Source organism: Platalea leucorodia (genome assembly GCF_965183815.1).
Source record: "Platalea leucorodia genome assembly, chromosome: 7".
NCBI classification, from domain to species: Eukaryota; Metazoa; Chordata; class Aves; order Pelecaniformes; family Threskiornithidae; genus Platalea; species Platalea leucorodia.
The window spans coordinates 55,807,362-55,821,609 of record NC_138829.1 but is presented as its reverse complement, the minus strand read 5'-3'; the positions used below and the strand labels follow the sequence as shown (position 1 = coordinate 55,821,609).

General features: G+C 51.6%; 1 protein-coding gene across 9 annotated transcripts in view; it reads right to left on the bottom strand.

Moving 5' to 3' along the window:
- Window positions 1-7,097, bottom strand: part of TSPAN32 (tetraspanin 32) — a 31,659-nt gene extending 24,562 nt beyond the window's left edge. For 8 of the 9 annotated variants that reach the window (XR_014228934.1, XM_082318821.1, XM_082318822.1 and 5 more), the window contains exons 1-3: window positions 6,984-7,097; window positions 4,790-4,904; window positions 3,360-3,457 (exon numbers count right to left, since the gene is read on the bottom strand). Coding sequence is in view for 8 of the 9 variants with exons in the window: in XM_082318821.1 (XP_082174947.1) it covers window positions 3,360-3,457; window positions 4,790-4,904; window positions 6,984-7,049 (279 nt within the window). In the remaining variant the exon portion in view is untranslated. Of the gene's footprint in view, window positions 1-3,359; window positions 3,458-4,789; window positions 4,905-5,520; window positions 5,683-6,566; window positions 6,626-6,983 lie in introns of those variants that run through there. The other variant, XM_082318824.1, reaches the window with a different exon arrangement.
- Between the last annotated feature and the right edge of the window lie 7,151 nt (window positions 7,098-14,248).

The window sequence follows — 14,248 nt, the reverse complement described above, 5'->3', positions numbered from 1 at the left end:
CTGGGAACAGTAAAGCAGACAGCCTGTGCTGTGTGCTGGCCCTACTGGCACATGATTCTCAGTGAAAAACTGGTTTATATCGGGCATTCGCTAAGGCTTTTTTACCACAGAAATTGTTTGGAACTGGTACTTGGAACAGCTGCTCCATCCTGAACACAAATTTTGCTCTACACAAGTGTTTTTTAGGCTGGAAAGTTCAGGTGTAAGAATTTCAGCTGGGATATTCTGGTTGGCATGTTGCTGCCTGCTTTTTTTTCTCCCCTCTCTCCATCTGACCAGATAACAGCACATGGTGCCTTAAACCCCACAGGAGCCAGAGTCTTTCCTGTGTACAAGCAGTACTAGCAAAACTGCAGTTTTCCTTCCTTCTCCTCCCCTTCAATAGCGACATGGCCTTCAGAGGCCGTGAGAGCTGCAGGATGTTTACCTTCAGCACTGACTGCATGATGGACCATGGATCACCAAAAAGCAGGGTTTACCAGAACTATAGCCGGAGGACAGTTGATAAACCTGTCACTACTCTCCCTGTTTAAGAGGAGCTTTGGGGATAATAGTCCAGGATTTTAGAACATTTTTTTTACCCTTAAGTTCTCAGTTACTCTCTAGAAACCAGCTTCCTCGCAAGTGTCAGTGGATGCACAGGGGCATCTGTCAGGTTTGGTGATGCTGCTACTGCAGCTACAGGATGAGCTCCCGAGATGTGTGTGCTTTAACCACTTTGACCTGTTCTGGTTTCTAACCACTGTGCACCCATTATCGTTATTAGGACAGCACCAGTAAGGCCTGCAAAGACCAAGGCCCCTCCTCTGTATACACACAAACCTCCAGATAGCCAGGCAGGGTAAGCACTTATAATTTAAATAGACAAAAAAAAAAAAAAAAGTCAGTAGGGAAACAGGCACAAGAAGGACATGGGATCCACCCAGCAGCTCAGTGACCAGGGTAATGCTCCTCTAAGCCCACTGGCATCCTGGCTAACATTTCCCCAGGGTAGCTGGTTTACCAAGCGGCATTGTGGTGGATTAGCCACATTGATGCAGACATCCCCCCGAGCAGGGCTCGGTTTCCTATACAGCCACAGATGTCAGGCACCAATACTCTGGTGTCTTCCCTCTTTGATTAAAGAGTGAATTAAATGGTCTTCTAAACAAGACATATGCTTTGCAGGGGAGGAAAAGTCCTTTAAAATCAATAGTGGCGGAAGGTGAAAAATTCTCTCTAGTAACAAGCACAAAGAAAGCTACAAGCAAGGGGGCCGATCACGTCTGCGAGCTGCAGCCCAGCGGGGATCAGCAGGGCAGGACATGACACCGACAAGTTTCAGAGCCCCACAGGGCTGAACCCCACTCCTGCCCGCGATTACATCTCACCGCAGCCATCAGGGGCTGCCTCCCCCTGCCTGCATTTCTTGCTTGCAGATCAGAGATTAAATATGAGCCTTGGGAGGGGGTAGGAGCTGGTGGGAAAAGCAGCAGCAGGCTGGCCCTTGCTATAAGATACTGACAGTTAGAGCGGGGGGGGGGGGGGGGGAATTTATAGGAATAAGCAAAGCTCCCCTATGTGATTTCAGATGCTGATGAGCCGCTTGAACAAGGAGGAGCAGAGAATGAGGTTGCTGGTGACCAGCTCTTGGGTACTCCCCAGGGCCCCCCGTTAGTGTCCGAAGGGCTGGGGACAGGCCACCCCCAGCAGCGGTTACGGTGGCCGCTGCCTCACCCCGCGCCTTCCCCCGGCGCGGCGGAGCGCGGAGCTCGGCGGGGCCGCGGCCCCCTCCAGCGGCGGCGGCGGCGCAGCGGGGGCGGCCGCGCCGGGGCAGCGCCGGGGCGGAGCGGGGCGGAGCGGGGCGGAGCGGGCCCTCGCTCGGTGCGAGCTGCCCCCTCTCCCCGTGCACCCTGCCCCGCACCTTCACACGCCCTGCCGGCCCCTCACGCTGCCGGAGACGCTGGAAACGGAGCTTAAAAGCAACCGAGGGGCATCCCGTTATCCCCTGCTGAGAGCAGAGGGAGATGGACGCCTCATTGCTACTGCCGCGGGAAAGCACCTCGCACCCTTCCTCCTCTTCCCCCAAGGAAATGACATCGTGCCTTCACTGCAACGGTGCCATCAGAGATCCAAAATGAAGACGGCCACCTCCCCTAGAGGACCCAAACTGCGCTAAAGCAAAGTGAACAGGATGCCCTAGGAGCCACAGAGAAAAGTAAATAGCTAGTTTGGGGTTCCTGCCAGCCAGGGGGTTTTAATTTTTAACAACCTCTTTCACCTAGTGGCGTGTCCTAAACTATACTGCACACGGAGTAAGGCAACCAAATAAACATTACAGAGAAGTTCAACTATATTTTCAGGCAGCCCTGACAATCTCCCCTAGCCTGTACATACCCATCTGTTGTTTTAGATGTGGCAACTGCAGGCACACACTAAAGTATACTTCAGCAAAAGAGAGGGGAATTATACGTACTCTGCTAGCAGTATTCATGGGAACTGTGTCACTCAGGCCCCTTTGAGCATCTCAGACAGAGAGAGGAAGACTGCGTATTGAGAAGGTGAAAACATTAACTTCAGTACCTGCTTTGCACTAGGTTTTAAAAGCGTCTGCTTCTCATTTCCACCATCAGTGTCGTTTTCCCCAATTACATAGATTAGATAAATCTCTTGAAAGCTAGTTTATGTATGACAGCAATGCAATTATTTTATATTAAGCATGGGTTCATGCACAGCAACCTACCTGTTAACTCCTGCCCTTCACATAACACAGGCAAACATGCAGTGAGCAGCACTTTTCCGCTCATCCCTCCAGCCCCGAGGCTGGAAGCTGCTCCGTTCAGACTAAGCCCTGCGTGCAGGCTGTGCTTTTAAATGGAGCTGAGAGCCCAAAGCCCCCGTGCCTGCTGCCCTGCACCACCACTGTGGTGGATATTTGCAGCGAGGGGGGAAGAAGTGGGGCTACCTTGGCTGTCACAAGTCAGAGGAACTAAGTGGGACTCAAAATTGCACTGCTAAGGTTTCCCCACCCAAACCACATGTTGACTTGGTGAGAAAAAAAAATACGCTGGGAATCATCATCGCTGCAATTGCTTTGGCAGATAAGCATCTCCTTTTGACCCCACTCTGAAAGCTGCATACACAGCACCTTGGCAAAAGAAACAAGGTGCAGGAGGATGCAGCCCTCAGCTAGAAGAGCTCTGCAAGGTCATGCCTTTTACAAAATTGTCCCCTTGCAGCACAGGGTGGAGCAACAGGACGTCCTTCCCTGGGCATGCACGCTCCCACACACAAGGCAAACCAGCTCCAGCACCACATTTTAAGGATATCAGCCCAAGGGTACAAAAAACCCCTCCCGGGCAGTCCCTCCCAATACGCACCATGGCGGTGAGGCACTGGGATTCCCGCACCGTGGCGGCAGAGCTCAGCAGGGCTGCGAGGATCAGGGTCATGCTGAGGCAGATCCCAAAGTAGAAAGCTGGAAGGAAGTCAGACATGGGAGCTGCGGTCAGACACCAAGACTTCAGGGCTAGCAGAGGCCTCGTCTGATGCTTTCACCCAGAGAGGGGCCAAAAAGTGCATTTTGGGGAGCTGGTCCAAGAGGACCAGGTTGCAGAACTGGAATTGGTTTATAATTTATTCAGTACCTCCCACCTGCGTATGCTTTTCTTGTCTGGCAGGGGTGTAAACCTCTGAGCAGTTCCCACAGCTCCAGCAGAGCAAAGCACCCTCAAAGGGTGTTGGTCCACCCCTCAGACCACAAGCTGTCAATCATTTCAGCACTCCGATAAGGATCCCCTGACTGGGGGGTGCTGATGCACAGCAGCTGTCCCACGGCCCCTATCGGGACTTCGTGCGCTGCTAATCTGGTGCAACACTCGCCCTCCCGTTTCCTCCTGGCTAAGGCAGGGTCACAGCCGGTACCCGCGGCAGGGCTCAGGGACCACAGCGCTGCAAAGGGCTTTGCAACCCTCACTTCGGGCTAACCGTGCAAAGAGTTAACGCTTGCAAGGAAAGCAAGTGGAAACATCGCTGGAGAGGGGTGGCTGGGAAGGGAGAGCCTGCAAGGCTGCATTAAGTGCCAATCTATATAGCCCCTGGTATGTGTAGGAAAGGGGGAGGGTTGTACCTTAGCTTTGGACTAACATAGTTTTTACACCTGCCTTGTTAAACTGAAATTGAGAGCCAGAAGCTAGAGAGGGTGTGAGCATGTTTAAGCCCACAGTATAACTTGGGAGAAGCAGCAGATACGAGCGCAGCAGAGGCGAGCAGAGTATTTTAGTATCTGGGCTGTTCTCATCTCTTTGCTCTAGCCTTGTACCTGAGACTCAGTTTATATTTCTCCCTTGTGTAGGGAAAAAACCCCACATTTCCTCCAAAAACAGGTGTTTCCATGCATTTCTCCTCCCAGCCTCAATTTTCTATGCTCTGCCTCAACTCCTGTAACAGGCCCTCTTCCCACGCTCCCAGGGCCCTTCCAGCCCCACTGCACCTTTAGATTTGTCTTTGGCTGAGCCCCCCCTGTGCTTTCACTGCAGCAGAGGGGAAGGATGGGAAGATGGTGAATAGAGGGACAGGAGCGAACACAGCAGCACCTGAGCACCCTGTGCTCCCACAACACCCTTCAGTGCCAGACATGCAGGTCTGATACAGAAAAAAGTGTCTGTGGGACTGTGTTAGCCCTAGTGCATCCTCCAAAAGCCACCCCCTGCCTCCTTCTGCGATGCCTCTGCATTTCCTTCGACTGCTCTGGGGGATTTTGCAGCTCCTGGGTTCACAAAGGTCTCACTGGGACAGAACTGCAACGTACCTGCATGGTGGATGACCCTGTAGGAGTTGCTCTCCAGGGAGATGTCGCTGATGAGGGTGAAATGAAGCCCGTAGTGGGTGACTGTGCTCAGCGTGGCAATGGATAACCCCAGCAGCTGGAAAAGAAGGTTTATAGGAAGGCATTGACAAGGCAGGAGCTCCTGCTGAGCGCGCACAAAGCTTTGAGGTGTATCTGGATACTCCGGAGCTCCACACAGATGCAGACAGCCTGATCATCCAAAGACCACCGCATGTACCCCAAAATGCACATAAAAGGACAAACCCTGGACACTTAAACATACTAAAGCTCTTTTTCTCTCCTGCATAACATGTGCACGTGACACCACACAGCCCACGGTCTCTTGGCCAGTGTCCGTGGATGAAATTCCCACCACGTGAAGAAAGCGCAGAGGATCAATGCTCTTGCAGCACATCCGTGCAGTCCCACTCCACTCTGCAGAGCGCGCACGTGCAGTTTTGAGGGCTGCCAGCTTCAAGAGTGGTTTTGGGCAGGGACGACGTTCTCTACTTTGCTCTTTGCAATGCTAGTCCTGTTGCCTGCTGTTGGCTATATTTCCTATTGTAGAGTGCAAAGAGCTGAGTCTTGTACTACTCTTAAGTAATCTCTGCTGGTTTCTGTCTCCGCAACATGCTGCCGGGCTTTCCGTGTTTCTGTCCCATCCCTGAGAGCACTGGTATACCTAAGGCACAGGGTGCCTACCAGCACGTTACCCTTTGTGTTGCCCAGAGCAAGTCCAGGTGATGGAGAGGGAACATTTCTGATGGCACCTGGCTCTAGAGCGGGGCTCCTTGCAGCATGACCAGTGGCAGAGCTGGGACAGAGGCACCAACAGCAGGACAGGTAAAACCAGCTCCAACTCTAGTGTAATGAACCTAGAAAATACAAGATGTGAGGCCACTCCTAGGTCCCAAGATAAGGTTTCAGCATTTTGTGCCTTTACAATAGGGAACCATAAGGCAGCTATCCCTGTGTCAAATGTGACAGTCCGGTGTCAACATAATCCCCACTGTATGACATTTTCTTCCAGAGCAGACTAATAGCTATTGCTGGAGAGTTATAGTTTCAGAGACTAAATGCACCCAACCGTAGCATTTTCTGCTTATAAGTCACTTAAGTTGTGGCACCTACTTACTGATCCTTCACACTGTGCATTACTGCGTATCTTGATCCATGCCCAGCAAAATGCTAAGTGCAACACCAGTTAGCTCAGATTTCTGAGAAACACCAGTCTAAAATCCTCCCAACAGCAATAACGTGATTCTTGCCATCCATGATGGCTGTGCCTTAGCATCTCCTCTAAACACCTTTGGTACCAATCCTCCTTTGATTTTCTCCAAATGACATATTCTGCTATTTGGAAGAGAGAACAACGTACAGCCGCTACAGCCAGTGGTCCTGAAATGTTGAAATTTGGACAAACTATAAATCTCACGTGTGGCCCAAAATAAGGTGTCACCTTTTAATTACACTCTTTCAAAGCCACCAACGATCTTTGAACTACAGATTATTATTATTTTTTAAGCTTGCAAGTTTTGATGAAGTGAAAAGGCAACAAGCACATACAACTCAAAAACACCCAGCAGAAGCGTTCCCCAGTTTCCACCATTTCCCATCAGCTCTCACAGCAAATGCCAAGACGCTCCCCTTGAATTTGCTTCAAAAGCTGATAAAAGGATGCCTAGAACTGCTTTCGCTTTGTGGTGCAGATCCCCGGGTCTCTCACATATATTTCCATCGAAGCCTTGCGGTTTCATACCCTCACTGATCCCACCTGCAGCTGACCATCCTCCCAGCAACAAGTGTGACTGCAGCAGGTCCAGCCTCCCTCTTTTGCTCCAAGGAGACTGGAGCAAATATCTTTGTGCTGAAAACCACCCGTTCTGCCGGCAGCGACCTTTCCTTTCTCCTTCAAGGCAGCCGCTGAGTTGTGAAAGAGCTGCAGCAGTGTGACAGCCCTGAGAAACCAGAAGTCTATCAGCGGAGGGGGGGTGATGCTGGAGGCTGGTGATAACCACCCAGGGCACAACGATAACTCAGGCAGTTGGCTTTGCTTGCCCTCCACCCGTGAAAAACAGAACGTGGGAAAACCCGACCCTCTCCAAGTGGGGATGGGAAAGGCAACAGTTTGCCTTGCCCCAATTCTGCAGAGATCCCCCCAAACTTGCCTGCTCACCATGACACAGAGGCTGGTCACCAGCTGCTGACACTTGGTGGTCCTCATCCCGCACCTCAGTCCCATGGCTGCTTGTCCCCAGAGAGAGCTGGCCGTTGGTCCCTCTAGCTCTTGATAAAGCCTGGGTTTCCACCAAAGGGAGGCATGGCCACAGCGGGGCCTCTCGGGAAGTGTAGTCCCCACCACGAGCCGATGCACCTCCTCCTGCCCGATTATTAAATCCTGTTTAGAGCAACCGCCTTCTGCCCGGGCGCTCGGTGGGCTGCCGTCAGCTCCGACATGCAGCCAGCTGGGAAAGGAAGAAAGGCAGACAGAGAAACAGCCTTTCACGGAGTTTGGAGCAAAGCTCCTTAAAAAAAATTTTTGAAACTGTTCAATCAAGAGTCTATCAAAATACCCTGGTTTTTGCTTTCACTGGGACACAGTTTTGCTTAATGAACATTGTCACTAACTTATTTTTAAATCTGCATAAATAGTATCTTGGGAAAAGTTTAGGAAAATGTTATTTAGAAAAAAATAACCTGTTTAAAGAAGACCTCAAAACCCTCAAACAGATCTGCATAGGAGTCTTCCCTCCCCATTTAAAAACCCCCACGTGGCAATAACCTTTGGCTGAGACTCTATTGAAACTTTTATTTGCAGATGAGGGAAAAAAAATCCCTTTGGTAGTATTTTATTCAGGAAAATGGCTATACATAAATATAACCCCCTGCTCAAGAGACCCTCGCCGTCCATGGACATTTTGACTCTGTCCTTTCCCCTCTCCTAGCACTGAAGACCCCATGGACCCACAGCTACAGAAGACTCAGGTGACTTCTGGTGACTTCTGGTCTTCCAAACCAGCTGCCTGCTGGATGCATATTTCCCAAAAGTAAATTGCAAAGAAGTCTCAAGAACAATCTGGCCAAAGGGAGACTGAATGACTGAGTGCCTTAATCATCCTTAGTTTCAGAGCTAGACCGGTGGAAAAGAGGTGAAACAGAATAACGGAAAATAGTCGCACTCCCCTCAGGCGGCAAAGGGGGGAAAAAGGTAAAACCATCCCACATCAGTAACTGTAGCTACAGGAAAATGACAAAGAAGGAGGAGGAGGGGAGTGGAAAAAGGAAGGAAGATGCATTTTGTAGAGCAAAGAGAAGCAAGAGAAAGTGAGTTGCACAAAGCTGTGTGCACAGGAAAAAGCATGTCATGATTTTCTGACTACATCGCTATCTGTCTTGCAAGCTTGCTTGTGAAACATCTTGGTTGCAACCTCCCGAGACACCAATGAGAGCTGCCACGGCTGTTTCCGAAAACAGGTGCCCTCGTGGGGCTCCCTGATGCCCAGCAGGAGACACTGATGTACCCATGTGCACACAGAGACCTTCCTACTCCAGCCACCAGCTGGAAACCACCTGAGAAAGACCAACAGATGGACAGCATGGAAGGAGAGCAGTGGGGAGAGGGCTACAGAGAGAGGGCAACAGGCTGGGGAGGCAGCTGATGCCCAGCCACACACGTCCAGGAGCAGCAACCAGACACCATCTGCAGCAGCGCAGACCCCCCAGGGACAGGAGTACAGCTGCATGGTGACCATGTCCACATGGTCCCCACCATGGGCCAGGTGGGGAAAGTGCCTTATAAAGCACTGTGGTGGAGTTAGGACTGCATCCAAACGCAGAGCTGTCAGCACCTGTTATTTCTTCTGGCGCTAGAGGACCGACGGTTGTGTTGTCACCTGCATTTTCAAGGGGAATGACCACCAAAGGGGCACGGGTATAAAGGCAGCAGGTCTGGTCCACAGGTGGAGTTACAGGTTAAATCTGAAAGGGTTGCAAGAAGGTATGAAGCACAGCTCTGTGTGTAAACCCAGCTACAGAAGCCTGACCAAGAGCGCTGGTGAGTTAGAAGCGAGGGTGCAGCCGTGGTGCGCACCGTGAGCACACCTGCAGCCTGTTTCACAGCAAGGGACATGAGAAAAACCATGCAGCTCATCTTCATTTTCCCCTAGACCCCAGTTTCCTTCCCCAACCCTAAACGCATGCTACCGGAGACCTGTGCAAAGCCAGATCTCACACTAGAGGTCCCCACAGGCCAGCAGAAACCCTTCCCGAAGGCCTGGACGATTCAAATGGGCTTTCTGAAGGGAATAGATGGGCAGTTCCCTTCCCAGCTCCACAAAGGTCTCCTCTGTCCATGCAGGAGCCTGGCAACTCACTGCAGGACCACCTGAGAGGTCCCAAAAATCATCATCTACACCCCTTGGTAGTGCTCCTAGTCTCTCCACAAAAGATGCTCTCTACCTCCTTTTGTCTCCAGCTATAAAAACAGGCACCTTCACTGCCTCACCAAGCTCTTAAAGCAGGTCTGTAACTTTAAACACCTGGGTTTAAACAGATGTTTCCTCTGGTTTGGTTGCCTATTCCTGGCTAGTGTGCCCATGTCCTCTGATGCTTCAGATGCTTCTCCCACCTCCAGCACTCAGCGCTCTGCCTTCATGCCTGTTACCTGCTCCAGCGCCGTGCTGGATTTGGGGGTGGAGGCATTTTCTGCTGTTTCTGTTTCCTCTGTCTTACAGTTTATCCCACATAGGTATGGCTTGAAAGATTTCTCTTTGGGACAGAACATATGTGAATTTCTAACATCAAAAAATAACAGAGAGCAATAGAATTTACTCCCTCCCCCCAAAAGAAAATCAATCGTAGGAGCATTAGTAGACCTGCAGCATTAGAGGTTGGGCTCTGATTGAGGGAGGCACATTTGGCACATGCCAGGGCACTACCGAAGTCAGGGCAGGGGGAGCATGTGTGCTCCTCTTAACTGTGGCCATCAAAAGGGGGTCTTTACAACACTTTCTCCGGGATTAAACTTCCTCTGGGTGCTGTGTCACTGGTACATGCCTGCCTCGGCAGCTTTCTGCCCAGGGAGCCCCGGTGAGAAGCAAGCTGTCCCCCCAGCCCCATCCCAGTGGGAAGAGAGGCAGAGCTGGAGGCACGCCGGGGAACCATCCTTGCAGCTAGCGCACGCACTGGACGGCAGCGTGGCTTTTCCAGCAAGACTCGGCCTCCTGCCCGCCCTGCTGGGTTTTATCAGTTGGTCCCCTTTGCAAGAGCACAACTTATCGCTCCCAAACGCGGTGCAAAAACCACAGGTGACCACAGCTCCCGCCTGTGGCTTCCTCCCTTATCTCTGGTTATCAGCTGGAGCATGGAAAGAGGGTAGTGAGGCTGAAAATACCCCGGGGAACCCAGGTGCCCTCTTCCTCTAGCCTTGTGGCAGCTTGCAGCCTTCTGTTAGCCTGTGAAAATACATACCGGCATCCCCAGCTGCACGGGTGTTGGAAGGACGTGCCACCTCGTCCAGAAGGAAAGGACTGATTTAAAAAAGGGAACAAAGCCAGATCATATTTTTTGCAGAGCTGAAAACCTCCAACCCTCTTCCGAGCCGGAGGGAAATGCTGCCCACACTGCCAGATGGACATCTTAAAAGAGCTGGGGGATTTGATGTGTTAATGCTGCATGGGGTGAACTGGGGAGACTAAATGTAAGTGGAGGAGAAGAGGCTGAATTCATGCTAGTGCTTTCTCGTCGTCCACTTTCCTGGCTCTCGCTCTGTCGGTGCAGCCACCGATGATGCAACAGCAGCGCCCCAGCCCCAGCTGCTTGAACTCCATCCAGGCAGCAGGTAAGAGAAACCTCCCCCTCGGCTTTGGGACGCTGCTGCTCGTGCTCCTGCGAAAGGATGGGCTGGAGGCAGGGGAGAGGAGATTGCTCCAGGAGGCAAAACTACGCCCATCGTCCAGGCAGGACACATCTGTGCCATGTTCCTGCTGCCTCTCGGGATCCTCCTCCTTTGCCAGCCCACACCACTGTTAGGGAAAATACCTCTCCTCCATGGTAGAAAATAGCTCCAAATGTGGCGGATTTACAAGTGTCACTGGCTCAGCCCATTCTGTCCCTCAGCTACGGCCCGTTACGTGGCTATATTCACCCTAGTGCTCGCTCGTAAATAAAACATGCCCATATCAAACCGCACCAAAGCCGTATGAATGACGGGAAGCCAGGGAGACCTCACAGCCCACATCTGCCTTCCCGGGCGCATCACAAGGATGCATTGTAAAGGCTGCTTAGCATTCATATAACACATACGCACAATCAAAGCTAAAAATCAACTTTTAAACCCGGGGCTGTCTCTTTTCAAGAAGGGAAGGAGAGGAGAAAAGGGGGAGGTGCTGGGCTTTGCCAAGCTTCAGATGCACCATACAACTCTGCTGTGAATGGGAACAAGGCTGGCTGGAGGCTGCCTTGGAAGAAACAAAACCGGAGAGAAATCATAAAATCTCCAAAGGACTTTTTTATTTATTATTATTTCCAACGTGTGTCTCAGAAATCCTCCAATGATTCCCAGGCATTTTGAAATAATTTGCAGGTGAGCAAAAAAAGCGTCAGAAGAGTCATTAAAAAAAGTTCATCAAGCCCAAGAAAGATTACATTCAAAAAGAGCATAAGCTGAAGATGAGTTCCCTTCAAAGAATAAACTCAAATAAACTGCTTTCCCCCCGAAAGTGAAACAACTGTACTCATAGCTCTAAAGCACACCCCCCTACTTAAACTAGATTATTTTTTCTTTTCCACATGGTATCTAATTGCAAACCACAACTGCCCAGGAGCCAGCTGTGCTGGTGATAGACCTACAGACACAACTCTAGCCCTGCTCCCAGCAAAACCAGTGCGAGCAGAGCCCAGCCTGGCAAGCAGGGACTCACCTGCTCGCCAGGGAGAATGGGGCTGCTTGACTGCCCCTCGCCATTTATTTCTGGCGTTTGCTCTCTCGAGCCTTATCACCATGGGACCTCTATTGCTTTCCACTGTGGTCCAGAAAGTTTTGGCAAAAAAAACCCAGAAGCTCATGTCAGCTGCCTGCGTCACGGCGGGACGGACCCAGCACCTCGTCTGCCGCGTTCCCACGACACACGTGCCAACTCAGGTGGCAGCATTTTGCCCTCACCTTTGGCAGACACAAGAAAGAGCATGCAGCGTCAGGGCTCAGAGGCCCTTCACCGCAGAACTACTCTCTCTCCGAGCGGAGTTCGCCCACCTTGCACCGTGCTGGCCGAAGCCACACAGGGCTGCGAGGTGTCCACGCCAACCATGCGCTTACCACTTTTGCCTTAGCTGTGCCAGGAGAGGAGAATTTCTTCTCCCCACCCTCTGGGGATGGGTAGCGCATCGCTGGATGCTCTCTCTCCCCAGATTACCATCAGGAAGTTGATTGTGAACACAGACAGTGTTTAATGATGTCTTGTTCTACTGGATCTTACATATAGTCATTAACTTTATAAAGAGATTTCAAATAAGATTACATTTCTCAGAGTACGAGATGTACCTACCTTTCTTCAGACTATCAGGAAACCAGCTCTATTGTTAAGAAAGCGTAAGCAATTGCTTTGTGCTGTGCTCAGGCCCAGACCCGACAGCCACATCTGGCTGGAAACACGCATTGCCATCAGCAGCCCCGAAGCCAAATCGGCCAAGTCAAGTTCGTGGCCGAGCTGAGCGTGGAATCACTGGGGCTGGAGGCTGCACGCTCTCCCTTGAGACTGGATTTACTGGCGTTTGAACTGTGCGTTATTAATGAAAAAAAAATCCCTCTAGTCATTTTTGTACGATAAAAATCCAGTTATTACTCTTGAGCGTGGCTCTTCGATACAGAAGGTTTTCTCTTGAAAAGCTTCAAAGACAGCAACTTCCTCTTTCCTGTGAGAAAGGCTTGCATCAGAAATTAAAGACAGGGTAATAAAAGAACATTGACATTACTCCATTGCAGTAATGCCCTTTCTACCTAAGCCACTATTGCTAGTGAGCGCAAAAGAAGCCCACTGCGCCAGCCACGACAGCTTTGCAGATGCTGAAGACAAGCGCCGGCATTACATGGCTTGAGCTGAGCAAGCGATCCTGTGACCACTGGCGCACACAAGCACGTTTATACGCACAAGCAGCTCCCCTGCGCTTCCCAGGAACCCACCAGGCAAAACGCTCCCGCCTGCGCCGCACGCCACGAGCTGCTCCTCTTGGGCCAAACCCTTCAGAGGAGCTGCGTGGCTGCTCATGGATTTTCCCCCAGGTCTACAGCACGGCCAAGAACCTCTCAAAAACCACCGAATTTGGGTGCTAAGCCTGATGCGTGCTTGAGTGGGATTACCAGAAATGCGAAGCACTCGCAGGCCTCGTCCTGTCACTTCCAGGAATTTCAGCCTGGCTGCCTGCGATGCTGCAGCGGGGCTTCCTCCTTCAACCCGCTGCCGTTGCAACCGATCCCTGGGAAAAATACTTCTCTTCCAACGTGGTGGAGCCTTGCTGCTCCCTAAATACCCCACGCAGGTAGAAAAAGGCCCCCTCCGTGTCACATCTAGAAATCATGGATGGTTCTTTGTATTACTATTTTTGGTTTAAATACGCCCTTGGAGCAGCACCAGAGTGGCTCAGGGTAGCCAGGGGGACAGAGATCCTTACTTTGATACCTGAATCGTGCTGCAGAGCCTTGCTGGCAACTATGCATGCGGTGGCAGCTCTGCCGCGGGCATGCACACATCCCTGCCACCAAGTTGCTGCCAGAGACTGTCTTTGAGCATCTTCCTGAGAAGGGGTTATGCTCCCTGCTAAAAAATGAAGCCCCACAACTGAACTGCCTCAAACCTCCCTGCCTGCACACCTCTGGGTGGAGGGAGACCCTGCAGAAGGCAACTGGCACTTCTCTTACTCTAATTACCAGCTGCTGCAGACCCTCAAGTGGATGCGCACCCTCCACCTCCTGCAGAGTCACAGCGAGGGGCCGCACGAGCACCAGCTCGGCGGCGGGCACAGGGGTGAGGCAGAAAGGGCCTGAGCTGACCCCACCGAAGCCAGTGAAAGGGTCTGTAGGAGATGTTTCAGCATCACGTTGTTGGGTGTTGTTTTGCTGTTTTTTAAAGCCTGGGCAGGAGCAAAGCCCCGCGGACAGCACACCTAGCAAGCCACGCTGAAGCCAAGAGCGGACTGCAGCCCCTGGGCAGTGGGTGCATGTAGCACCCTCTCCATCCACCCTGTTCATTTAGCAAAACACCATACAAGTTATTTCTCACCACAAGCTCCCGGCATACCTAGAAGCAGCTCCTTTGGCCTCCCCATGAAATTCAGCTGTCCGAAAGCACCTTACCCTGCTGCTCTTCCCCCCGGAGCTGGAAGCAAGGCTTGCTTGCCGGACGGCCAAGCGGGGTTGCTTGCCATGGCCAAGGGAAGCCCCGGCGC